The sequence below is a fragment of the Spermophilus citellus genome (assembly GCF_964194105.1).
Source record: "Spermophilus citellus genome assembly, chromosome: 6".
NCBI lineage: Eukaryota > Metazoa > Chordata > Mammalia > Rodentia > Sciuridae > Spermophilus > Spermophilus citellus.
Window position 1 is genome coordinate 101,890,976 of NC_138187.1, and position 24,172 is coordinate 101,915,147.

At 54.1% G+C, this 24,172-nt stretch overlaps 3 protein-coding genes and 1 long non-coding RNA gene across 7 annotated transcripts in view; 3 read left to right on the plus strand and 1 right to left on the minus strand.

Moving 5' to 3' along the window:
• Positions 1-5,121, plus strand: part of NUP133 (nucleoporin 133) — a 45,515-nt gene extending 40,394 nt beyond the window's left edge. Inside the window, exons 24-26 of the mRNA XM_081298071.1 lie at positions 247-311; positions 969-1,057; positions 4,346-5,121. Coding sequence (XP_081154197.1) covers positions 247-311; positions 969-1,057; positions 4,346-4,482 — 291 coding nt within the window. The 3' untranslated portion in view covers positions 4,483-5,121. The remainder of the gene's footprint in view (positions 1-246; positions 312-968; positions 1,058-4,345) is intronic.
• Positions 5,122-5,237: 116 nt separating this feature from the next.
• LOC308651175 lies at positions 5,238-9,371 on the minus strand. 2 transcript variants are annotated; one of them, XR_014022509.1, is made up of 3 exons: positions 9,069-9,371; positions 8,192-8,506; positions 5,238-6,067 (listed from the first exon to the last, which is right to left on the minus strand). It is a non-coding gene; the product is annotated as an uncharacterized lncRNA (long non-coding RNA). The 2 variants fall into 2 exon arrangements; XR_014022510.1 differs by having other exon boundaries at positions 5,238-6,167.
• Positions 9,372-10,281: 910 nt separating this feature from the next.
• On the plus strand, positions 10,282-13,237 carry ACTA1 (actin alpha 1, skeletal muscle). 2 transcript variants are annotated; one of them, XM_081298073.1, is made up of 7 exons: positions 10,282-10,435; positions 11,304-11,444; positions 11,546-11,870; positions 11,993-12,154; positions 12,258-12,449; positions 12,599-12,780; positions 12,856-13,237. In XM_081298073.1, the coding sequence occupies exons 2-7, from the start codon at positions 11,316-11,318 to the stop codon at positions 12,997-12,999; spliced, it is 1,134 nt and encodes a 377-aa protein (XP_081154199.1). In that variant the 5' UTR covers positions 10,282-10,435; positions 11,304-11,315; the 3' UTR covers positions 13,000-13,237. The 2 variants fall into 2 exon arrangements, with proteins under 2 accessions (XP_081154199.1, XP_081154198.1); XM_081298072.1 differs by having other exon boundaries at positions 10,294-10,453.
• A 7,763-nt stretch (positions 13,238-21,000) lies between these two features.
• Positions 21,001-24,172, plus strand: part of CCSAP (centriole, cilia and spindle associated protein) — a 34,559-nt gene continuing 31,387 nt past the window's right edge. The window contains exon 1 of one of the 2 annotated variants that reach the window (XM_081296979.1): positions 21,001-21,401. The gene's annotated coding sequence lies outside the window, so the exon portion shown is untranslated. Of the gene's footprint in view, positions 21,402-22,100; positions 22,232-24,172 lie in introns of those variants that run through there. The other variant, XM_081296978.1, reaches the window with a different exon arrangement.

Below are 24,172 nucleotides of genomic sequence, written 5' to 3' on the forward strand. Positions count from 1 at the left end.
GTTAGCTTTTGTACAACCTCATTTAATAACCTTAACCTGAGGCTGGGGATTTAGCTCAGTTGGTGGATTGCTTTCCTCACATGCACAAAGCCCTTAAAAGGAGTTTTTAAAAATGATAAACTATAGTATCAATATTAAAAGCAAAGACACTATTTATGCAGGATTAGGAGTTGACATAAATAAAATTGAAGACTCTTTCTTTGTGACAGCCAGAATTTAACCAGGATGCTTTGTTTTGCTGTGAAGGATGAAGATGTGAACATTGACGACCTGAAGCTGGAAATCCTCTGCAGAGCCCTGCAGAGGGACGAGTACGTGCCCCGGTCCAGCTGTTCCTCGCCGGGTGCCGGTGCTCAGCAGCAGGAAGTGCTCACGCAGTTTGCTGCTTGCAGTGCTGCCACAGAATGTGACCTGCTGCTTGAGACAGTCTGGGAGGCCACAGCCCTCTTGTCTGTGTAGAGGGGGATTTCCACCCCTGGCATTCCTGGTCAGACATGAGCCCCAGGGGAGCTGGGCCCAGGTGTGGACCTGGGAGGTGGCAGCCGGGTCCCTGAGGAGCTTTGTTGGGATGCTCAAGCACCCACTATATGGCCCTCAGTTTATTGTCCTATCCCAGGCAACCAAGAGGAGCCTTGTCCTGCTTCTTGTTGGTGCTGGTGTTTGGTGGCTTGCGTGTTGAGCACTTCAGAGCAGGGCCATGTGAGCCCCTAGAAGAAGAGCTCCCTTCTGCCACACAGGCACTGTGAAACAGGCTTGAATTCATAACCGTACCCATGCACTGCTATATGCTGTCTGAGGTTCCTCCTGTGTCTGGAAGTCAGGTCGGTGGTGGCTGGGAGCATGTCCACACTGCAGGCCTGTCGTTCAGCTTTGACCACCATCACAGAGAGCGCTATCCATCCTCATTGCATCCAGATGGGACCACAAGAATGATGGTGCTATTTCCTTCATGTGTTTTTGTTTTCTAGCTGGTCCAGTTCAGATGGTAAAGATGATCCAATCGAAGTGTCTAAAGACAGTGTCTTTGTGAAAATCCTGCAGAAACTTTTAAAAGATGGTAAGCATTTTGTTACTATTAGAAATCACAGTATCAGGAGCTGGGTTTTTGGCTCAGTGGTGGAGCGCTTGCCTGGCACATGTAAGGCACTGGGTTCAATCCTCAGCACCACGTAAAAATAAATACATAAAACAACGGTATTGTGTTAAAGAGGAAAGAAATTACAGTATCAGCCAGGCATGGTAGTGCATGCCTGTTATCCTAGTGGCTCATGAGGCTGAGGCAGGAGAACCACAAATTAAAAGCCAGCCTCAGCAATTTAGCATAGCCCTAGGTAACTTAGCAAGACCCTGTCTCAAAATAAAAAAGGCTGGGAATGTGGCTCAGAGGTGAAGCACCCCTGGGTTCAATCCCTGGTATCCAAAAAAAAAAAAAAAAAAAAAAAAAAAAAATCACAGAATCACTTCTTAGTTTACAAGTCTTTGGATAGTGGGTATTTGTCAAGATGTCAAATGACAGTGGATTTAAGATAAAGCAATTTCATGGGCTGGGGATGTGGCTCAAGCGGTAGCGCGCTCACCTGGCATGCGTGCGGCCCGGGTTCAATCCTCAGCACCACATACCAACAAAGATGTTGTGTCTGCCGAGAACTAAAAAATAAATATTAAAAATTTTCTCTCTCTCTCTCTCTCTCTCTCTCTCTCTCTCTCTCTCTCTCTCCTCTCTCACTCTCTCTTTTAAAAAAAAAAAAAAAAGATAAAGCAATTTCAGCCGGGTGCAGTGGCATGCACTGTAATCCCAGCAACTCAGTAGGCTCAGACAGAAGGATCACAAATTTGAGGCCAACCTGGGCAACTTAGTGAGATCCTATCTCAAATAAAAAGTGAAAGGGGCTGAGAGTGTAGCAAGAAAAGCAAAGTAGTGATGCAGGAGGGACACCATGGCCACCACTGGTTTGACTCCCCAAACCTGTAACTGATGGCAGTAAGAGTTCCCTTGATTTTTCATTTAATTTTTGTGAAGGCTGAAGGTTTCTAGTTAGCTATGAGCTCTGGGGTGTATTATGAGCTATAGGGTGAAATGAGCTATGAGAGGTCACTGACCATACCGTACTTAAGAACAAACTAGAAGATATTTGTACAAATCCATTTAAGACTAGGATTCACTTACAAACAAGAGAGTAATGTGTTTTATGTGTGTGTTTTGTGCCGAAGGCAGTAAGCAAAATTTCATTTGGTGATAAATAGGTGAATAGGCTGTTTCAGATACAGTGTTCATTCTTGAGGGAAAGGTGAATTTGAGAAAACAAGCTTTTATAAACTGCCTTTCACGTTCCAGGAGCAGAAAATATTCAGAATATTGGACAAAAGATGAGAGACTGCACATTTTATACATGAAAACAAATATGACTCATGTTTATTGTAGAGTCATGAAGTCAGGGTGTGGGGTGCCAGAATCCAAGCAGTGTGCAGAATAGACTGAGCTCCAGGCAGAGACACTCCTTCATCATCATTGGGAGGGGTGTATGATGGCAAGCCCAGGGCCCTCCTGAATGAAAGAACTGTTCGTCAGGTCAACACATCCATGCACTGGATGCCTTAAGGGCACAAACCTGCAAAATACATGGTGCATTCTCACACAACACGCCTGGCCTGCTGTCTGGCATGTGGGAGTCACTCAGAGAATGTTGCTTGTTAAATGTGGAATCACGTGCACATCAGTTTGCCCAGCTCCTCTAGACCAGGTCCTCTGTCCTGTGTGGCATTTCCACAGGCCAGGGTCTCTGGCTTAGCCACATAAAGAAGGGACCCAGAGAAGCACCAGGCTCCACAGCCAGTGTTCTGAGCTGCAGAGCCTTTTGCTGGAAGTTCATGAGAGCTAACCTGTGTCTGTGAGCCTTTTCTCTCTCTGTGTTTGGAGTTGGGAAGACACTGGACATGACGGCTATCTGCACTTGCAGAGGCTCTAGCTGAGCAGATAAGTGTTGGGAGGGCCCAGCCTTGTGAGCAGGTGCTCACGGACATGTATAGACCTTAGTTCTTGGTGCTCAGCACCCACACCCAGTAAATGATGGAACAGAGAGAGAGCAAGAACAGAAAGTCCTGGTTCTACACAGAATTGTTGAGTTTTGTACACAGATGGACACCAGGAGAAGCTCCTATAACTTAGAGGGGCATGTAGCCATCCTGCCTTTGGGGCCCTTTCCACACAGGACTGTCATATAAGAACAGGTTCCAACGTGAACTGACACTGCAATGTGGGCTCTGGGGGTCCAGGGTGGCTGCAACCTATGGCTGAGTTCATCCTACAGACAAGAAAGTGACCCTGTGACAAAGCACCTTGCCTTGTGGAGTGAGATGCCATGTCCCCTGGGAGCACTGGGGTTTTTTTTTTTTTTTTTTTTTTTTTAGGCAGCTGCCAACACCTCCTCATTGGGGGTACTTATCAGTGTTGTTTCCTGACTTCTCTTGAAGATTGAAGGCTGTATTCAGCAGGCCAAGGGTTGGCTTGGTCACAATCATGGGGAGGGAGGTGTGCAGCCTCCTGAACCCCTTCCCTGGAGGAGGATGGGCCTCATGCCCTAAAGCCAGATGCAAGGTGGGCTTTTCTGGAGGCTGACCTTCTGACACCCAGGTGGTATCTTCTCAAGAGTAATAGTACTTTACAGAGAAAAGGTTTTTGCTAAAAGTGTGTTAATGGCAGTAAGTAATATACACATTTCAGATTTAGCCTCTAACATTTATTAATCCAGATTTTCATTCTGTGAGAAATACAAAAAAATGGTGCTAGACACTGGGAGTACTTTGTTTTTAAAACCAAAACTTGGTTTTCAGAACTTATGGTGATGTAACAAATTATATCTTAGTCTTATTAATTTAAAATTTTGGTTCATTTTCTTCACTTGTCAAATGAAGAAATTTCTCATGCTTTCTTGTACCCATGGAGACCTCACCTTGCCTGGCCTATCTGGCTGGTGCTCCTTGGAGTGGCCTCTGTGGGCCGACAGGCTGTGCTGCCTGTTGGTCAGACCTCAGTCGTTACCTCTGAGGCACCATTGCCAGTGCTGTTGACAGCCTCTCTGCCAAAGGGTTTCCCAGCTGGGGAAGAAACTACTCAATGTTGTTTTCAAGTGATTGTTAAGTGTGACCTACACTGTGGGAAAGTGTAGGACTCCACATCTGCTGAAGCTTGCAAGGAGGCGCTGTCCACCTGCAGAAGAGACTGCAGGGGGGCAGCTCTGCCAGCCTACTTGCTGGGGGGTGGGGTGCGGGAGGCAGCTCGCACAGGCATGGGTCCAATGTGCTGGAGAGTTCTGTACAGTAAAAGTGCTTTTGTGCTTGTCCACAGGCGTCCGGCTCAGTGAGTACCTGCCAGAGGTGCAGGGCCTGCTGCAGGCAGACCAGCTGGGAAGCCTCAAGTCCAACCCGTACTTTGAGTTTGTTTTGAAAGCAAATTATGAATATTACGTCCAGGGACAAATGTAAAGTGTTCTACAACTGGTCACTTTCTAAGATCTGTACAAGTGTGTCCTTATAAAATTTGAGGCCTTAAACACTGGGGAGCTCGTGCACTATGGTAGCACGTGCAGCAGAACTTTCTCTGTGCTGTATTTGGAAGCTGTACTGTGATTTTGGCTTTATCAGTTGTTTGTGCACTTACTGCCCCTTTCTCTTCATTATTTTGTGGTACTGGAGGTTGAATGCAGGGATGCTATACCACCAAGCTACATCTCCAGCCTTTTTTATTTTCTTAATTATTTAAAATTTTGAGATGGGGTTTCCCTAAGTTGCCTGGGTTGGTTGTCGTCCTGCCTCAGTCCCTGAGGTGCTGGGATCATAGGCCGCCATGCCCAGCTGACCCTCTCTGTTCTCTGTAACGTGGTCCAGTGAGTTTTGTGGCTCTCATCCTTGTTCTGGCTGCACGTGCACACATCACTTCTAGGCCTCGGGGTCCATGACCCTTAAAAGTTAGGAGGGCCCTAGAGTATCTCTGATGTTTATGACACTGGAGAGGATCTGGGGTGTTTGACTTCTGTTTTGTTTGGGACTAGTGGGAAATACCTATCTAACAAGATAAATGTCATATTTTACTGACTTAACAGAATTAAAAGCAAAAAAACAGTGGGTCTAAGTCATGTGAGTTTGTCCACCAGGCGACCAGCACGCTGGTTTCATTAAAGAGGTTCGTGGCATAGAAGTTAACTAGTGAGATCAAAATAAACACACACAGACTCAATTACCTTTTTCTATGACCAGGTCCGAGACAGCTCTCCCCTCAAACCACCTGGTGGGGCAGCAAGGCTTACTCAGGACTAGCAGGAGAGAGAGAGAGCACGCCAGGGAGTGGCCTTTTATTGGGGAACAAGAAATTCAGGGGAAAATTCCATCCAATGAAGGTCGAGGGGGGAAGCATTCCAAGGTCAGGGTCAGTGATTGGCCTCAGGATCAGTGGTCAGTCACACCCCCCACACAGACAGGCTTCGCACCTGGAGAGGGTGGGGATAGCTCCCACACAGTTTGGCCAGAACGCCTCACACCCAATCTGGGAGGTGCCCAATCACGTGTGAGAATGGCTTCCCACAAGTTTGATAACTGATTAAGTCACTGGGAGCATTTTTAACTTGCACATGAATGAGTTTCAGTAAAAGTACTTCAGTGGATAACAGTTAGTGTTGTCTTCTGACACCCCACCCCCGCTGTCGCTGTGGGTAGTAGTCTGGTGCTAGTGGCGTTTCTTCAGTCCTCACCGTGGTTGCCCTCATCACCACCATTCACCATGCTGGAGACCCCTGGGGTTTGTTTTCTCCAAGCTCTCTGACCTAACCAGTTGTTACTGGGCACTGTCTGGCTTTAGATAAAAGCAGAATAGCAGGCATTGCTGGCCAGCCACTCTTGGCCAGGCGAGTCTCACTAGCTGCTTGCCCGACAGCTGAGAAGGTCAGAAGTCAAATGTGGTGCAGAGCCCAGTTGGAGGTCCCTCTCGCGCCCATTGCTTGTTGGGAAGGAACTTGGCGACCCCGTGTCAGAGCCAGGTCAGGAGCTTGTTGGAGGTACCGTCACAGGTCAGTGGCTAGAAGACCAAACTTCAGTTCACACGACATTAACTGTGATGACACAGTGCTCTGGGGACATGTGCTCCTTCCACCTCCATCTGCCACCACAGTCATCCCCTGCGTGAGGCAAGGGTTCCACCTGAAGCCAAGCCGATGCCCAGGCCCCAGGGTTCTGTAGTGAGGTGTGGCCTTCCTGGCAGGGAGGGAGGCTGCTCCCTGGCTGTCTGGGCTTCACAGCTCCAGAACAGTAAAATTGGAATTGAGACATGGTTTTAAATACATTTTCTGCCTTGCTTTTAGAATTGCTCCATATCACTCTATCATTAATGATTTTGGGAAAATCAAGTAACAGACGATGACTCTGGGTGCGACCCATATCCTGTAGAGGGTGTTTGCCCGTCTTATACACACTATCAAGGCCCACTGGGGGCCTCGGGTGGCAGCAGTGACCCCAGCAGCTGGCCTTGGGGGTATGTGAGGGGGTCCAGGACAGGCAGACAAGCTGGGCCCTAAGTGGAGGAGCTGCCTGAAGCCTGGAGCCGGGTCTGGATCCCAGGCCTCCTGAACCTTCTGAGCACACTGGGGCCTGCTGAGGAGCTCTCTTCCCATGCTATTGAGACCCTGAGTGCCTGCCGCGTGTGAACAGCGCGCTCACCAGGTGCCCAGTAAGCACTTGAGGACGGGAAAGCCTATATTTAGGAAAAGTATGTGAAGAAAGAAAGAAAACACATTTGGGAAAAAAGGGACTTGGAGATGTGGCTCAGAGGTAGAACACTCCTAAGTTTGATTCCCAGTACCTCCTCATACACACACACACACAAATATAAAGTTAAAAAGTAAGGAGGAAACAGATTCTGTGTCCGTCACCTTTCCATCACTGTGACCAAATACCTAAGAACAACAAAGGGAGGAAGAGTATTTTGGCTCAAGGTTTCAGAGATTTATTCCTTGGTCGCTGGGAGGAGAGGAGTGGTGTGGCTGAGGGAAGAGGTGGACAGGGGTGGGCCCAGGGAAGATGGCAGCCTTCCACGGCAGCCCCAGTGCCCATCTCCAGTCATGCCCACTTGCCTGTGGTCACCACCCAGTCCATCCATTCAGACTGGCAAGGGCAGATAGGTGACAGCTCAGGATCTAATCACTTCACCTCTGAACATTTTGGCAGTAACAGGAGCTTTTGGGGGACACCTCACATCCAACCCATAAACCCCTGTAATACTCCAGCCAGAAGAAACTGAAATACTTCTTAGAGTGTATGGAGCCAGGAGCACTAGGAAGCCCAGAGACTCAGGAGGTTGTGAGGATCACAGGCTTGAGGCTGACCTGGGCCACTTGGGAGACCCCCCCTCAAGGGGATGTGGTTCCATGGGGAAGGAGGCCGGGTACTGGGGACTGTCTGTACCCTCTGCTTTGTGGCCTCTGGTGGGAGCAGGTGTGAACTCTCCTCTGCTCTTGGCCATTGCTTCGCAGCCCTGGTCCCCATTACCACTGCTCCTGATACCACCCCTCTTGCAGAGCCAGTTTCGATGTTCTTCCAGCTATCTCCACCCCAGGGAGAGCTCAGTCCTGCAGGTCCACTTTCTCCTCTGTGTACTTGGCCCTTGGGAATGCATGCCTTAGTCCTCAAGAGGGGTGTGTTTTTTTGGGGTGGGGGAGGGTAGTACTGGGTATTGAACTCAGGAGCACTCAACCACTGAGCCACATCCCCAGCCTTATTTTGTATTTTATTTACTTAATAAAGACAGGGTCTCACTGAGTTGCTTAGCACCTCGCCATTGTTGAGACTGGCTTTGAACTTGTGATCCTCCTGCCTCAGCCTTCTGAGCCACTGGCATTATAGGCATGTGCCATAGTTTGCACTCCCAAAGTTGAAACATGGGTCGTTTATTGGTTGTAGGTTTTGTCACTTAATAATGCTAGAATTATCTGCCCAAGCTCCAAATACGGTGAATGTTGCACTGGCCCTCCCACCATGGGTGACTACCGCTGTCCCTGACCTCTCCAGCCCCTTTCCCCCTGCAAGCCCTCCCAGTCACAGGAGGAAGGACACCCAGGGCCCAGGCACTCACTAGTACAACTTGGCTCAGTCCCAAGGAACACTTTGATCCAGCTGCAGATGCTGGAATCTTCCAGAAATGACTTACCCAAGGTAACTTAGCAGTCAGGGGAGGCAGATCAGGTTCTGCTTGATCCCAGAGTGCACTGGGTGTGGGGGAGGGGCCCCACTGCATTTGAATCCTCAGTCTGGAGGTAGCCATCATAGAAGAGGAAGAGGCCAGAAGGACCAGGCCTTTTCTTCTGGAGCCTCGGTCCCCCACACTTGTGGATGGGTAGCCTGTGAGGGAAGGTATCTTCTCTAGGGGACAGCTGCTCCTGAAGTCCTTGGTTTGCATTTCAAGAAGCCTTTGCCTCCTCCTTGGAGAAGATCCAGAGCCCCACCAGGGCACCTTGGTGAGCCCCTGTCAAAGTATAAGTGTTCAAAGTGCCAAGAATATAGGTATTGTTGGAGCCCTTCCCTCACACGCAAGGCCTGGGTTCCCCCACAGCTGGGGCCTTTGCGGGAGTAACTTGCTCAGCAGAGGGGAGCTGTGCTTTGTGGCTGAGCCTGAGTGCTCCTCCACCAGTCTCTGGTCTGTTGGCCACTGAGAGACCAGAGTGGGCTGGGGGCCTGGGTGACTGTCAGGGGCCTGTCAAACCAGCAGTCACATGGGTAGAGCGCCAGGTGGGCCTCTCTTTAAGGCTGTCAGTGTTTGCCTTTCAGGGACTCCCCCTTCAGACTCCTTGCCCTGGGAGAGGCAGGCCGGTCTACCTGCTAAGGGCCCAAACAGCACATCCTCCTAAGAGGTACATACAGTGCACTCTGGCCACCATCTACTCTTGCCCACAGACGCGGCGTTAAAAGTGAAATGTGGTCACCCATTCTCCAGAGTAATTGGGAAAGCTTTCCGCGGCCCCTTCCCACTGCTGGGTGGCTGTGCCAAGCCTGGGAATGCTGCTCCCCCAACCAGGGCATGCTTCTACTCTCGCTGTTCCTTCCACACCAAGCCTGAACTGCGTTGCACAGAAGCCAAGGCCTCCCTTCTGGCTTGCACCCATCACTGAGCTCTTCACAGAACACTTCCTTTTGGGCTGTCCTTGTCCCCCACCAAATGAAGCCAAGCTCCCACTGATGACCTCTGCTGACCCTGCTCCACCTTGTCACAGCAGATCCAAGTCCTAGAAACGCAAAGGCAGATCTCTATATATCAGTGGTATAAATAGCCCCAGCACAGCTCTGGCAGGTGGTGACTCCAAGGTGGACTGGGAGCAGCCTGGCCAGTGGACATCATCCTCTAAATATAAAGGGTTTGTTCAGCCCTTGTGGGAGAGGGGGAGTCCAGCATGGGTCCTCTCAGTGAAGACACTCCCCCCACACAGACCCTTCTTCCACCTCCAGGCCTAGCTAGTTGCAGGTTAGGACCCTTCTTTCAGCCACAGGAAAGGGACACACTCAGCGGCCACTGAGGAGGTGGGAGGTGGATGCCAGCTCAGCCCAGCCATGCAGGGTTGAGGGTCCTGGAGGAGGGGGTGCACACCCCACCCTTCACCCCTCAGGAGCTCCTGGGGGCTGTGGCACCCCACCGGCTCCCTCAAGGCCTGTTGCCAAGCCCCACCTCCTTCCACTGCTCCGCCCTGCACGCCAATTGCAACAGCTGCATGCCCTCCCCACTCCCTCCCCTCGGTGGCCTCCAGGGTGGGGAGGGGCTGTCCCTGTTGAGCCTCTGGATTGGGGAGGGAGGGGGTTATCCGGCAGGGCTCCCTTCCTTCCCTGCCTGGAGGGCTCCCCTCTGAGCCCACCTGACCGCCAGCTCCTCAGGAAGCTGCCTGCAGCAGCGTGGGGCCTGGGAGAGAGCTAAGAGGGGAGGGGAGCAGGAGGTCAGCTGTCAGCACCTTTGGAGTGCCCAGTGGGTAGACTGCAGAGAGGCCTTGAAACAGGTGCAGCTCCAGAGCAGGGGCGCTAACCAGCCCTGTGGGTGTGCAGGGGCCCTTGCCCCACCCGACTCTGGCAGGCAACTGGGCGGGTCGGGAGGGGCAGCCCGCTGGGGAGACACTCCATATACGGCCTGGTCTGCGTTACCTGGGCCAGGGCCAGCCTGCTCCTTCTTTGGTCAGTGCAGGGGATCCGGGCGGGGCCCATGCGGAGAACCAGCTGAAGGAAGGGACTCTAGTGTCCAACACCCAAATATGGCTTGAGAAGGGCAGCGACATTCCTGCGGGGCGGCGTGGACGGAGCGCCCACGGGCTATATAAAACCTTAGCAAGGGGACAAGCAGTCACTGCAGCGGACAGCTCCCAGTGAAGCCCGCTTCCCTCCTGGAGCGACCAGGGCCTCAGCCGAAGAACAGCAGGTGTAGTCACCCGCCCAGGTAGGGTGGAGTGGGAAAGGGGACAGGACAAGGTGGGAACTTGGGGGGAACTCCTAGGACAAGGGCAGAGCCAGCTGTCCAGCCTCAGGCCTGGGCCACCCTGTGCCTCCTTCAAGTCCCAGGTGCTCTATGTTTTGAGATGGGGCCTTACCATGTTGCCCAAGTTTGCCCCAAACTCGCCATCCTGCCTCAGCCTCCAGGGGAGTTGAGATTACAGGCGTGTGCCATGGCACTCCACATTTCAAGGGCCTTAAGGAGAAGACAATCAGCTGGAAACTTCTCCAATCGGACTGCTCTCCCTGGTGTTCAGGACATACCTGAGGAGATCAATTTTAGGATGTGCTTAGGGAGATTCATAGCACTGCTTTATTTTCTGAAGCCAGCTCCCCCAACCTAGCACCAGTGGCAGCTAGAACCACTTTTCTCAGGATGGCAGACAGATGCAAGTGTCCCTCCTAAGTCAGAAATGTTCAGGGTGTCCAGAACAGACCACCTCTCCCTAGATGGGGCACCAAAGCTGGTCTGTGGGCCAATCCTTACACCCTCTAGCTGGCCAGGAGCAGACAGCCCAGCTTTAACCCCTCTGAGCTAGAGCCCAGCTCCTGGAGCAGGTGGAGTGCAGTGGCACCTGGCGGGCAGTGTCCTCTGGACCCACCATGGAGAATTTTTCAGTGTGCCCTTCCTCTGGGACAGCATTCCTGAGCCCCTGCCATGTGCCCCGGGCTCCTCTGGCTGCAATGAAGCTCAGCACTGGGGTGTCTCTGGGTCCTTGGGGTGGAAGGTCCTGGGGCATGGGGGCCTTTTCTCCCCAGAAGCTTCTTAGTGACTGCTGTTGGTCACCACCTTGCAGAAACCAGACACCATGTGCGACGAAGATGAGACCACCGCCCTCGTGTGTGACAATGGCTCTGGCCTGGTGAAAGCTGGCTTTGCCGGTGATGATGCCCCTAGGGCTGTGTTCCCATCCATTGTGGGCCGGCCTCGCCACCAGGTCAGGCTTCTCTTCCAGAGGGAGCTGGGTTGGTCCGTGTGCTATGGGTCCTAAAGACGCCAGCCGCGGTAACCAGTACATGGTGTCTTCTCCTCTGGCAGGGCGTCATGGTGGGCATGGGTCAAAAGGACTCCTACGTGGGCGACGAGGCCCAGAGCAAGAGAGGCATCCTGACTCTGAAGTACCCCATCGAGCACGGGATCATCACCAACTGGGACGACATGGAGAAGATCTGGCACCACACCTTCTACAACGAGCTGCGCGTGGCCCCCGAGGAGCATCCCACGCTGCTCACAGAGGCCCCCTTGAACCCCAAGGCCAATCGCGAGAAGATGACCCAGATCATGTTTGAGACCTTCAACGTGCCCGCCATGTACGTGGCCATCCAGGCGGTGCTTTCTCTCTACGCCTCCGGCAGGACCACGGGTGAGTCCCTGCGGGTGCCCAACCCCGCGCCCCCCGCCCCCGCCCCCCCCCCCCCGATCCTGCCGCGCCCGGGGCCCGCATTCGCGGACCTGCGGCTCAGGCGCTGCCTGATCCCGGCGTAGGCATCGTGCTGGACTCCGGCGACGGCGTCACCCATAACGTGCCCATCTATGAGGGCTACGCCCTGCCGCACGCGATCATGCGCCTGGACCTGGCCGGCCGCGACCTCACCGACTACCTGATGAAGATTCTCACGGAACGTGGCTACTCCTTCGTGACCACAGGTGCGCAGCCCGGGCGGCCCGGACGGGAGGGTGGGCGGGCGCGCGCGCGCGCCCCGGGGCTCGGTGCTGAGGCCGCCGCCGCTGCTGCCCCTGTCCCCCGCAGCTGAGCGCGAGATTGTGCGTGACATCAAGGAGAAGCTGTGCTACGTGGCCCTTGACTTCGAGAACGAGATGGCCACTGCCGCCTCCTCCTCCTCCCTGGAGAAGAGCTACGAGCTGCCCGACGGGCAGGTCATCACCATCGGCAATGAGCGCTTCCGCTGCCCGGAGACGCTCTTCCAGCCCTCCTTCATTGGTGAGCCCCGACCCCGCCGCCCGAGGTCCCCCCGCCTCTCACCGCCCCCCAACCGTCCCGCCGCTCCCCCTCCCCCAGCTCCCAGGTCCCGCTGCTCCTGGCCCCGCCGCCCCCTGCCGGGCCGCTCACACTGTCCCCCACGACCCCAGGCATGGAGTCGGCGGGAATCCATGAGACCACCTACAACAGCATCATGAAGTGCGACATCGACATCAGGAAGGACCTGTACGCCAACAACGTCATGTCGGGGGGCACCACCATGTACCCCGGGATCGCTGACCGCATGCAGAAGGAGATCACGGCCCTGGCTCCCAGCACCATGAAGATCAAGGTGAGCAGCGGCCGGCCGGGTGCGTGGGTGGGCGCGCGGGCAGGCGGACGGCCCTCCTGACGCGCTCTCTTGCAGATCATCGCACCTCCTGAGCGCAAGTACTCGGTGTGGATCGGCGGCTCCATCCTGGCCTCGCTGTCCACCTTCCAGCAGATGTGGATCACCAAACAGGAGTACGACGAGGCGGGCCCCTCCATCGTGCACCGCAAATGCTTCTAAGCGCCCGCGCCCGCGTGCGCACTCTCCTCAGGACGATGGACGCGCTCGCGTTACGGGGCTGGCCTCGGCCGCCCGCGGCGGCGACCCCTGCGACAGCCCCCTCGTCGCCGCCGCAGCCTGGCGCCTGTCCATAACGTGTACATACCCAACGTGATTTACCTCATTTTGTTATATTTAAAACAAAGCCCTGTGGAAGGAAGTGGGAGCTCGAAGCATTAAAACCTGTTTTGCTGCACAACGTGTCTGTCGTCTGTTTACCCGGGTGGGCAGCCAAGGAGACGAAATCGTCTCCTGCCCCTTCAGGCACTGCGCCGGGTGGCCTCAGGCCCCCAGGGGTGGTGAGCTGCCTCCCTCCCTCCGCCCAGAGCCGGGACAAGCGGCGGGCGCTGGCCATGGTGCTGCCCAGGGCCGCGTCCTCAGAGCTCATCTCCACCGCACTCACGGGGCTCCCCGTTGAATCTGCAGGTCTAATTAAAGGAACTGTGCTCTGCGGTCTAGTGAGCACCCACACACACACCTGGCACCGAGGATTGAACCCAGGGGCTTTCAATCACTGAGCCACATCCCCAGTCTTTTTTTTTTTTTTTTTTAATTTGTCTTTAAATTCGGAGACAGAGTCTCAGGAGGCTGAGGCAGGAGGATCAGAAGTTCAGAGTCAGCCTAAAGCTAGTTTTAAGATAGTCACCATCTCTTCCAAACTGGGAAGTACTTTGCTTTGCACCCAAGAGGAGCATCCCCCTAACCCCCACCCCCGAGGTGGGAGGAGGGTGAGGAAGCCTGGGGCTGGGCTGAGGCGTGGGCTGAGCCCCATCTGGAGAAGGGAGGTGGGTAAGGGAGGAGGACCCCTCACCCATGCTTTAAAGGCACAACAAAGGTTTTAATTTCTATAGGAGAATGCAATACCTATTCTTTTTAAGTAACTAGTCAATAATCCCAAGAGCAGAGGTCCCTAAATTAAACAGATTCTGACACAATGAAGATAATAAACCCATAAGGAGATAGTTCTGTAGGTGCAATTGTGACAGAGAGAGATGGTAGTGGTATTTCGTGCTGAACAGTATCGGTGTCCTTTCAGGCCTGCTGCCTGGTTTCAGAAATCTTGGAGGCCTCCAAGACTAATGCTGCCAAATCCAGATATCAGGAGAACCAGTCACTTGGTAAAGTTTAAGATGTTAGTAAAACAAGGGTTGGGGAATAGCTCAGTTGGTAACCACCAAAAAAAAAAAAAAAAAAAAAAAAAGGATTTTTAATAAAACACATGCATGATAACATGTTTACTAAAAAACATATTTTCCCCTACCCAGTTTGGATAAAAGTTTAAGATGGGCTAAATTCTAGAGTTTCAGAGGAACCCAGCTTTCATTGATAGTATGAAGTACACATTGGCACATCTGACACAAACCAGGACCTGAGTCACTTAAATAAGCTGCAAGCCTGTGTGGAGTGGGGTTAATGACCCACTTCTGTGACCCGCTGTGTTGCTAGGGTGGCTCTGGTGTTTCAGGGCTGGCAGCAGGCTTGAGGCTAGTGCTCCACATCACTCATCTATTGAAAAGGATAGCAAAAGTGGGGATTGTGTGGCTCTTTGAAAATGTAAGAATTACCTCTCGTGATATTTCTAAGAGAAAAAGAAAAAAATCTAAATTAGGATGCATCTTATCAGTGCTGTTTATCTTGTGTTTTTTTTTGGTAGTAGTTCATGCTCCCAGGCACTGGGCCAAGTGTGCTACCCAAACTAGGCCTGAAAGGATTTATGGGGTAATGTTGGACAGAAAGGAATAGATCTTTAAAGAAGAAAATTAACCAAGGCTGGGGATATAGCTCAGTTGGTAGAGTGCTTGTCTTACATGCACAAGGCCCTGGGTTCAATCCCCAGCACCACAAAAAAAAAAAAAAAAAAAAAAAAAAAAAGAAAGAAAAAAATTAACCGGGTGTGGAGGCCATGCCTATAATTCAGCAATTATAAGTATTGCCAGCTTGGGCAATTTAGCAAGACCCCATCTCAAAATTTAACAAGACTATCGTTTCTCTGGGCCCAAACATGCACTGAGTTTGATAAGTGTCCAGGACACCAGCTGGATGTCCAGGGGCCTGGATCCTCAGGGTAACATGCTGAGGGCCCATAGGGATCTACTGAACTGTGGAAAACAGGAATGAAGGGCAAAAGAGACAAAGGAAATAGGCCAAAGTGATCAGTCACTGTGGGGGTGACAAGGTGATTACTATGCCATTTTTATACTTCTGTGTCTCTTTAACTTCATTTCCAACAAACACGTACCAATAATATTAAAAGCATTAAAGTGGAAAACAAAAATTAATAAACAGAAGAGAAAAGGTCAGGCTAGCCCGGCAGCCCTAAATTCCATTTCTAGTGGAGGGTGTTTGGAGTGTGGGCAGATTCATCACACCTGCTGGTCAACTGTGGCAGGAGCTTAGGCTGGGCAGGGTGCAGGGTGGCACCTGTGGCTCTCATTGTCTTCCTGGGCTCCACAGAGCCCTGCACACTTGACTGACAATAGTGCACTGAGAACTCAGATCAGAGGCTGAGTTCAGGCCTCCAGTCCAAGCTGCCTAGGAGGCTGAGTTCCATGTCTGGAGGGCAGAGTTCATGACAGGAGAGAGCCAGGAGGCTGCTCTACAGGATTTCACAAAGGGGGGAACTTGAGGTCTTCCCTGAGAAGCTCTGGTGTGCTTCAAGTCACAGCTGCCTCTTCCAGGGCCCCAAGTCCAGCACTCCTCCCTGAACACACACTGCTGTCTCTGGGACTATGGTGTGAGACACACTATCACTCCATAGCATAGGTTGGCTGTACCTGAACTTCTCCAGTGATGCCTTAAAGGTGGCTGGGGCATGTCACCTCTGCCTCTGGGTCACCCCTATTTCAACCTCTAGTGCTCCATGCAGGCAGCCAGGTGGAAAGCAGGACACTAGATCCAGTGAGGTCTAGGACACTTGTGCTGAGACTCCAGAGGTGCCAGGTCCAGCCTACCAGACCTGGCCCTCCCTGTGGGTGGGGGAGATTGTGTTTCTTCCCTGACTGCACCTGTCTGTGCAGGCCAGGAAAGAGCTGGGGCCTGCAGCACCTCCAAGTTCTTCTCGCTCACATGGGCTGAGGAGGGAGGCCCACTGCATCAGTCCCAGTCCTGAATGGGGGTGGGGGGTCCTGTTTCCAAGGGATGGTGGATTTTTTCTCAGCCAGGGAATGTCTGTGTCCTGCACCCAGCTTTCTGGTTCTCTGAGTGCTCAGGCAGGGGTTCTCACCAGCCTGAGGTGGGGCATCAAGGCATCCAGAATTCAGCTCATTTCCAGCCAGCTCTAGAACTGTGTCACCCCACTATTGACGTGCTTATTGGCATCCTCCAGGCCTCAGATATTCATGCATTTATTTAACAAACAGTCACTAAGCACCTAGGAGGTACAAAGATTAGCCAGAAGAATGGGGTTTCAGCTTCCATCCCACCTGGGAGACAGGCACTTATCAAACAGCAACTCAAATCATCCTCTCTGCAAACTGGACCCCTGCTACAAAGGAGAGTCCCACTGAGCCTCTCAGGAGTGCCAGTGAGGTGGCAGGTGGAGCACAGGCACCTCCTGCAGGCTCAGGTGGGCCCTTCAAGCCTTGGAGGGAGGTTGTGGCTGGGGTGTGGGATGGTGCCCAGGATGGGGGCAGCTTGCAGGCTCCCTTGCTGAGTGCATACTCCTTTATGGGAAGAGCAATGGAGAGCTGTTGACCTGGGGATGGGTGAGCGCTGGTTGATGCATGAAACTCTGGGGCCTCTATTTCAGTCATTGGGTGCTGGCCAGGGAGAAATGGGGCCCTGGAGTAATGTGGGGAGGGAGGCAGCCTGGGTCTCAGCCCTTTCACTTCCTCTAAGTCCACTGGTGCCCTGGGGCTGGCAGGAGTGTCCTTAGAGCCAGAACATTCTCTATAGAAAACCCTAAAAGACCACAGGAGGATGAAAGCCTGTGCTATTTTGGTCTCCTTCCTCATCATGCACTAACTTGGGGAAATGTTAACTAGTAAATGTCTGAAGAAACCTGCTTGAGGAGGGCTGGGGTTGTGGCTCAGTGGTAGAGGTCTTGCCTGTGTGAGGCCCTGGGTTTGATCCTCAGCACCACATAAAAATAAATAAATAAATAAAGGTACTGTGTCCACTACAACTAAAAATATTTAAAAAAAAAAAAAAAGAAAGAAAGAAAAAGAAAAAGAAAGAGACCTGCTTGGGCAGCTGGCTTCACCTGTCTGCCCTGGAGTCCCTGCTTTGTGTGGGAAAAGGGAGGGAGAGGGGCAGAGAAGGGAAGAGGGAGAGGGAGAGAGGAAGAGGGAGAGAGGGAGGGGAAGGGGAGGGGAGGGGAGGGTTAGAGCAAAGTGGAGAGAGGGATGGGGGGAGAGGAGAGGGGGAGAGGAGAGGGAGGGATAGAAAAGAGGGATAGGAGAGGGAAGAGAGAGGGGACAGAAAATGAAGAGTAAGGGGAGAGGGAGGGACAGAGAAAAGAGAGGAGTAGCGGGATGGGAAGGGGAGAGGAAAGGAAGGGGAGGAGGGTGGAGGAGAGGAGGGGCCAGGGGACTGGGAGGTGGAAGAGGAGGGGGAGGGGAGGCACAGCTGTCGCGGAGCCTGCCACCCCATGAGTCACAGTGCCAGCTCCCTCCGCCAGCCTCTATTTTTACATCAGCGCCTGCTCCGTCTGAGTGGTGAAATGAGCCTTCCCGCGGGTGGAGGGGAATCTGGTGGCAGAGGGTGAGGACGAGGGAATGATTCGGATGTCTAAATAGGAATGGTAAAGCCATCCCTCTCTTATCAGGAGCTCTTCTGCCTTTTTAATAACCAGGCACTTTAGCCTGCAGCCTTTCAGGGCTGGAGAGCTGCCAGCCTCACAGAGGGCCAGCTGGGAAGGGAGCAGAGAACCCACTAGGACCCACTGGCCTGGTGCACGGGCAGCTGCAGGAGGGCTGAGGAGCTGTACTCAGGCACCTGGGGGTGACCCCACAGCTGCCCTGCCCAGGTAGCAGGCTCCTGAGCACACGGTGGCAGGAACGGAGTCCAGGGGAGCACCGGCTAGCACACACGCAGCTGGACGCTGGCACTGCCAGCTTGCAGGTGGCACTCCCTCACGCCATCTGTCTGTGTATCTGAGCCTCAGTATCCTCATCTGTAAAGAGGGTGCTGTGCCAGCTTTGCTGGCTGGGGATCACAGCAACAGACCAGTAGCTCTGGTCTTGCTGTTTGTGATGAGAGGGACCCACGGACAGCGCTTTACCTCAGTGTGTCCAGCACAGCTTGCCCCTGGCTCCTGGGGAGTGAGGTGGTACCCTTTTTTGGCCTAAGATAGGTACAGAAGCCTTTCCAAAGTCATTGAAGAGGGCCAGGGGGTCAAAACCTCAAGCCCCACTGGGGCCCAGTCTCCCTTCCAGGAAAGGGAAACTGGAAATATCAGGTTCTTCTTCCCCAGGGCTCTGTAATTCAGTGGGTCTTTGGGGCATCTAAACCAGCTATGTGGAGTCCTGGGCTCTGAGACCATGCTGAGTCCTCCTGTGGGTGTTGAATGATGGAGGATCCTGGTCTCCTTCCTTCTGGGAGGGGCCCAGGAGTCATCTTCTTGCTACACCCTGGGGGGACGGAAGGCCAGAGCTGAAGTGTGCGCCTGGGTCCCCAGGTTGGACGCTGGCCCTCTGCCGTCTCCTGGCCCATGTGCCTTATGGGGAAGAGGCCTGCTGGGTCTGGTCTGTCCTCCAGAAGAGTCCTGCCTTCAAAACAAGGAGCTGGGGCCTGGCCTGGACCTGCCTGCACAGGGTGGTAGAGCCCGGGACCCCTGCACAGCTCCCTGAACCCTGAGGGCCAGCCGACAGCATTAGGCCCATGCAGGCACAGGCTTCTGTTCTGAGACTCCTGGCCCAGTTGACCTCTTTCACATGCTCTGCTTGATTCTAGAAGGAAGCAGAGGGACACTGACAAATGTCCTATTCTCTTTTTGCTCACCTCCTGGGGTAAGAAAGCACAGTTTTAAACACAAATGTTGGAGCCCAGGGAGGCCCTGGAGGCACCTCCGGGGTCTCCTGCTGGGGGAGAAGGAACCTGCAAACCCCACCTGGGTGGTCCAGGGGCCATGGTACAGGCTCAGGCTGCCCTCCTTTTGTCCCTCCTCTGGGGGCTTGGCAGGAGCCTCAGCCCTTGCGCCTGTGCCTCCACACCTGTTGCAGAAGGCTAGGCTCACAGCTCTCTACCCCTCTCAGGTTTCTGGACTTCTGCACAGAGCTGTGTGCTCCTGACTGGCCCCTGTGCAGAAGGTGATGGTGCACCTGCCCAGGGGTGCAAGGTGGCTGGGCCCTGAGCTGCTGGACACCCTATCAGGCCCAGGTCTCCCACCTGGGCCTTGTTGGTCTGCGGTGCTCCCTGAGGGCAGGGCTCACACTTCTCTTGTACTGTGGCCCCAGAACCTACACAGTTCCTTACACCAGGGTTGCTGGCTGACAGGTGGGGGAACTTCCCTCTGGGAGCCCGAAGTATTCCCATTTATTAGATCTGGAAACCGAGGCTGGGGGGAATAGGAAGTGTCTTGTCAAGCAGACATCTCCTGCTGCTGTCCAGTGGTGTGTCCTGGGAGGCTCCTTCCTGGGATGGAGGGACAGATGCAGGTATCACCTCTAGATACCTCAGCCAGTCCCCTGATGAGGGGGCTGCCCCTTCCTTGAGCAGGCTTCTGACTCTTCTGTCCTCCATGACCTGCATGGGTTCCCCTTCATGCTATTGGTCCCTGTGAGCATCCCTGTCCTTCCTCGAGGGCAGTCCCCATGTGGTCCTGGCTGGGCAAGAGCACAGGGCTGGGTCTCTCTGCAGCCCTTGGCTGACTGGGAGCCTGGGCAGGAAGAGGCTACGGCAAATCCCTCTCTGCAGGCAGCCAGAGCAGGGCGGGTGGGGACAGCTGGGCACATGCCTGCCATTCCCCCCAGCCCGCTCATCCTCTCAATATAGGCCCTGCTGGCGCCCAGCAGCCCTGCTGCTCTCGGGCAAGGCCAGCGGGGACAGGCCAGGGCAGGCTCTGCTCTTCTCTCCTTGCATGGCCAGGGCCTGCAGCCTGCCTTCTGATTCGTGTGTATTATTAGTTCAGGGAGGGTGGGGGCGACTGTCTATGAGGGGACCCTGTCCCTGGACCTGGGCTTGGTCGGGGTCCTGCAGCCCCAGCTTCCTCCAGACCAAATGTGGAGATGCCTCATGAGCTGGGCAATGTCCTGCTGTCACTGACTCACAGGGACCTGCACCCTGGGGGTCCTTCTTCCTGTGAACTTGCCTAGCTCTGGCTGGCAGAGCCCACTTACCTCCCCTGTACCTGGCATGTCACAGCTGGGCCACATCACAACTCAACAAGGAATGTTCGTTCTGGAGATTGGGAGGGGCTGCCCTGGAGTAGTGGGGCTATGGGGGTCAATACCTCCTGCCCCACACCAGGGGGGGTGATGAAAAGTGACCACATCTCTAGGCAAGGGGACCCAACCCCCTTCACACACAGCATCCAGCAGGGGGGAGGCACCACCCATAGCCCCAGAGTCAGAGCCACCAGAGGAAGGTTTGTGCACCCTGTGGCACTGGGAGCCCTCTCTGGTCTCTCCCCTTTCTCCCCCAGCAGGGCTCACACCAGCACCTCCCAAGCCTTGGTGCAATGTCCTTGCTCTGAATCCACTGGTGCCTGGCGGGTTTGCCAGTGCCCACTCCCTGTCCTGAGCAGGAAGAGCCCCATGGCCCACAGGTCCAGAACCCTGGGAAGCCTCCCCTGTGCCCTGCAGCAGGGCCCCAGGGGAGGTGGCCTTCCTGGTCTCCTGATCTGAAAGCTACTGGGACTGCACTTCAGTGTTTCAGCCAAGCTGTGCCCCATATCTGGGCAGACAGCAGTTACCTGACCACCAGCCACCATGCCCGCTCAGTGCTGGGCAGGGAGCAGACTGGCTCCCCCACCTCCCCTCCCTGCAGGACAAAGGGCAATGGGGATCGCTCCTTGTCTAAGCTCAGGACACATCCAGTGCACACAGGCTCACAGATCCCGGAAGCTTCCAGGTGGAAGGCAAAGGAATCTTGGCTTGACAGCAGCCTAGAGGGTGGGGAGCACCAAGGGTTTGAGAGGCTGGCTTTGCCTCTCCAGAGTAAAGGAGGCCTAGGAACTGCTGAAGACCTTCCGGGTGGGCTGTGCCCAGGGCCAATATGCTCACAGAGGTGAATAAGGCAGAGGAACAGGCCATTTTGGGGCACTTACTGTGTACTGAGCAAGGTCAGGGGAGCATGGCTCCTGCCCCGAAGGGCTCCTGCATTCTGGAGAAGCTGGAGTGGGCTGCATCCGCTGCCCACAACTCTCCTGCCAGATTTGAGGGCCCAGTGCCTCTGGCTGGCACCCACAGGACTGCAGGATGGAGGTGAGCAGTCCTGTGGATGGGGAGAGCAGACCAAGTCTAACAATTATGCAGGCTTGAGGGCCCCCAGATGTAGGACCTTGGGGTTGTAGCAGGGTCCACTCATGCTCTGAATTAGCCCTTGCCACTGCCACTGAGTTTTAAAATGGACCTGATTCTTTCTCCTCCTCTCCCCCTGCTCCTCCCTAACCTCTCCCTCCCTAATCACAGGATGACCTTCCCCCCCATGCAGGCAGAGCACACACACACCACAGGAATGGGGGTAATCCAGACTCTGGGGGTGGCAGCAGAAGACCTCCCAAATTAACAGGTGAATTACAGCTGCAACAGAGAACACCTGGAGCCTCGCCTTTGAGCCACCTCTTTAACAGCCCCCTGTTCTTGCTGACGGGCAGAGAAGCACAGCCTCTGGGACAGGAGCCCCCTGTGTAAACCTCCTTTCCCTTTTTCTCAAAACCGCATTCTCCTTACTGGATTGGCATCTGGACAAGGACTGAGCTTTCAGCAACAGGGTGTCCATTTGCTCCCCTGAGCTTTCACTTCCTTGTGAATAAAAAGAGAACACTGTTCCAGTGGTGTGGGCTCATCACGGGGTGGCTGCCATTGTCATGCAAGCAGCGAGGCCAAAGCCACTCTGGCTCTCCCCCACCCCAGTGCCTTCAGAGTCGGGGCCAAGCCTGGAGGCGGGGCCAAGCCTGGAGGCGCTGCCCCGCCCAGGGGGGTGGTCTTTCCCAGGCCTGAAAAGAGGCCTGGGCCTGTGAAGAGGAGAACCACTCTCGGTCCTCTGCAAGTCAGGCTCTGCCCGCTGCTTGGAAGAGGAAGGCTGCTTGGAAGTATGGAGGACAGAACAGTGGCCCCCAGGGATGTCCCCCGCTAGTCCTGGAATGTGACCTTGTGTGCCAAGGGACTCTCTGGGTGTGGCTGAGGATGTGTGTATTATTAGTTCAGGGAGGGTGGGGTCCTAGTAAGGGAGGAGGAGGCTCAGAGTCCAGGGGGAATAGGGGAGCAGAGGTCAGAGTGATGTCTTGGCAGGAGGGGCCATGAGCCCGGCAAACAGATGGCCTCTAAGGAACTGGCTTCTTCCCTGGAGCCTCCAGAAGGGACTAAACTGGTGGCCACTTGAGTCGAGACCCAATTCAGAGGTCTGACCCTGAGAGGTGTGGGCTGGTAAGCTTGGTGGTCAGCCACTAGTTGTGATTTGTCACAGTACAAGGGCGCGAGTGGTGTCTCTTGTGGAAAAGGGCCTTTGGCCGACTTCTTCTTGACACTTTCTACAGGGCAACAGACCCTGAAGGGATGGGGTGTGATTTCCTTTGGGCCTATATTACAAACTTGTAATCCCACGGTAGTCAGGTGGACGCTGGTGCTGGGCACCCACCACCTCCCCTTCGGAATTGAAGGTCACCTGTACTGCACTCTGATGAGGCAGCTGGCCAGCATCAGCCTTTACTGTTTGGAGTGTCTCCCTTTCCTGAGTATGGATGACCACAGTGTCCTACATGTGGACTCTCACGTGTTGCTTTTCCTCTCTGAGTGAGAGCATCTTCGGGAAAGGCTGCATTTGAGGGGCCCACAGCCCCAGAGTGTTCATGAGGGCATAGTCTGTGCACAGGCCCCCAAGCCTGTGGCTCCCTGTGTTCAAACCCCTCCAGGAGAGGCGGCTAGACCTAAGTGGGGTTGAGGAAGCCTCCAACACCTGCTGTGTTCAAGACTGAGCCCCAGACTTCTTCCTCCTCTTCTTTTTCTTTCTTTGGTACCAGGGATTGAATCCAGGGTGCTTAACCACAAGCCACATCCCTAGTCCTTTTTATTTTGTATTTTGAAACAGCGTCTTGCTAAATTGCTCAGGACATTGCTAATTTGCTGTGACTGGCTTTGAACTTGTGATCCTCCTGCCTTAGCCTCCTGAGCTGCTGGGATTATAAGCATGCACCACCACACCCAGCTACAGAGCCTGAATTGTGAGGCCCTCTGCTGACCTGGGACCTGGCAGCTGAGCAGGACAGCAGAGCTGGGCACCCACCCAGTCCTACCACAGGAATGCTGACATCCACCCAGTCCCACCAGGTGGACCCTGATGCCCACCCAGTCCTGCCATGCAGATGCTGCTGTTCCCTCTCTAAAAACAGTAGCATTTTCTTCTCCACGAACTGGAGAAATGGCTGGAGCTATGTTCTGCATGTTTGGGAGCCAACCCTCTGGGGTTTGACCCCAGCCAGATGACCTCACCCTGATCATATCACCTCTCTGTGCCTGTTTCTCCTGCAGGAAGGAATAATGGTTTACCCATAGGGCATTGCTATGAGGGTGACCAGAGATGTTTGCAAGGTGCTCAGAAGAGATGGCTTGCCCTGCTGGGTGCCTGCCTGCCTCACTCTGGTGCTGGCCTGGAACAGCATGCTGACTGGATCAGCTTCCATCCTCTTCGGTCCTTGGTGGATGGTCCAGTGAATTAACACAAAAATGTGAGGACGATTCAATGAGGGGAAGAACAGCATTCTTATCAAATAGTTCTGGGGAAGCTGGGCATTCCCTGCCAACGCACAGAGCTGGAGTCCTCCTTCACCCATGCATGCGGTCATCGAGATGGGTCACAACATTAACACAGCCACCTAGCCACTGAGAGTGAGCCGTGGCCATCGAGTAGGTGCAGGGCTCTGACTCCATAAACACAAGCAACAAAAGGAGGAAGAGACCAAGTGAACTTCATCAGAACTAAAACTTCTGTGCTGCAAAGGAGACCATCGAGAAAGTGAGAAGAGGGCCCTCAGGAT

Coding starts and splice junctions, on each gene's coding strand:
- ACTA1 (XM_081298073.1), top strand. CDS start 11,316: ATGTGCGACGAAGATGAGACCACCGCCCTCGTGTGTGACAATGGCTCT. Junction 11,871..11,992: donor CGCCTCCGGCAGGACCACGG/GTGAGTCCCTGC, acceptor ATCCCGGCGTAG/GCATCGTGCTGGACTCCGGC. Junction 12,155..12,257: donor CTACTCCTTCGTGACCACAG/GTGCGCAGCCCG, acceptor TGTCCCCCGCAG/CTGAGCGCGAGATTGTGCGT.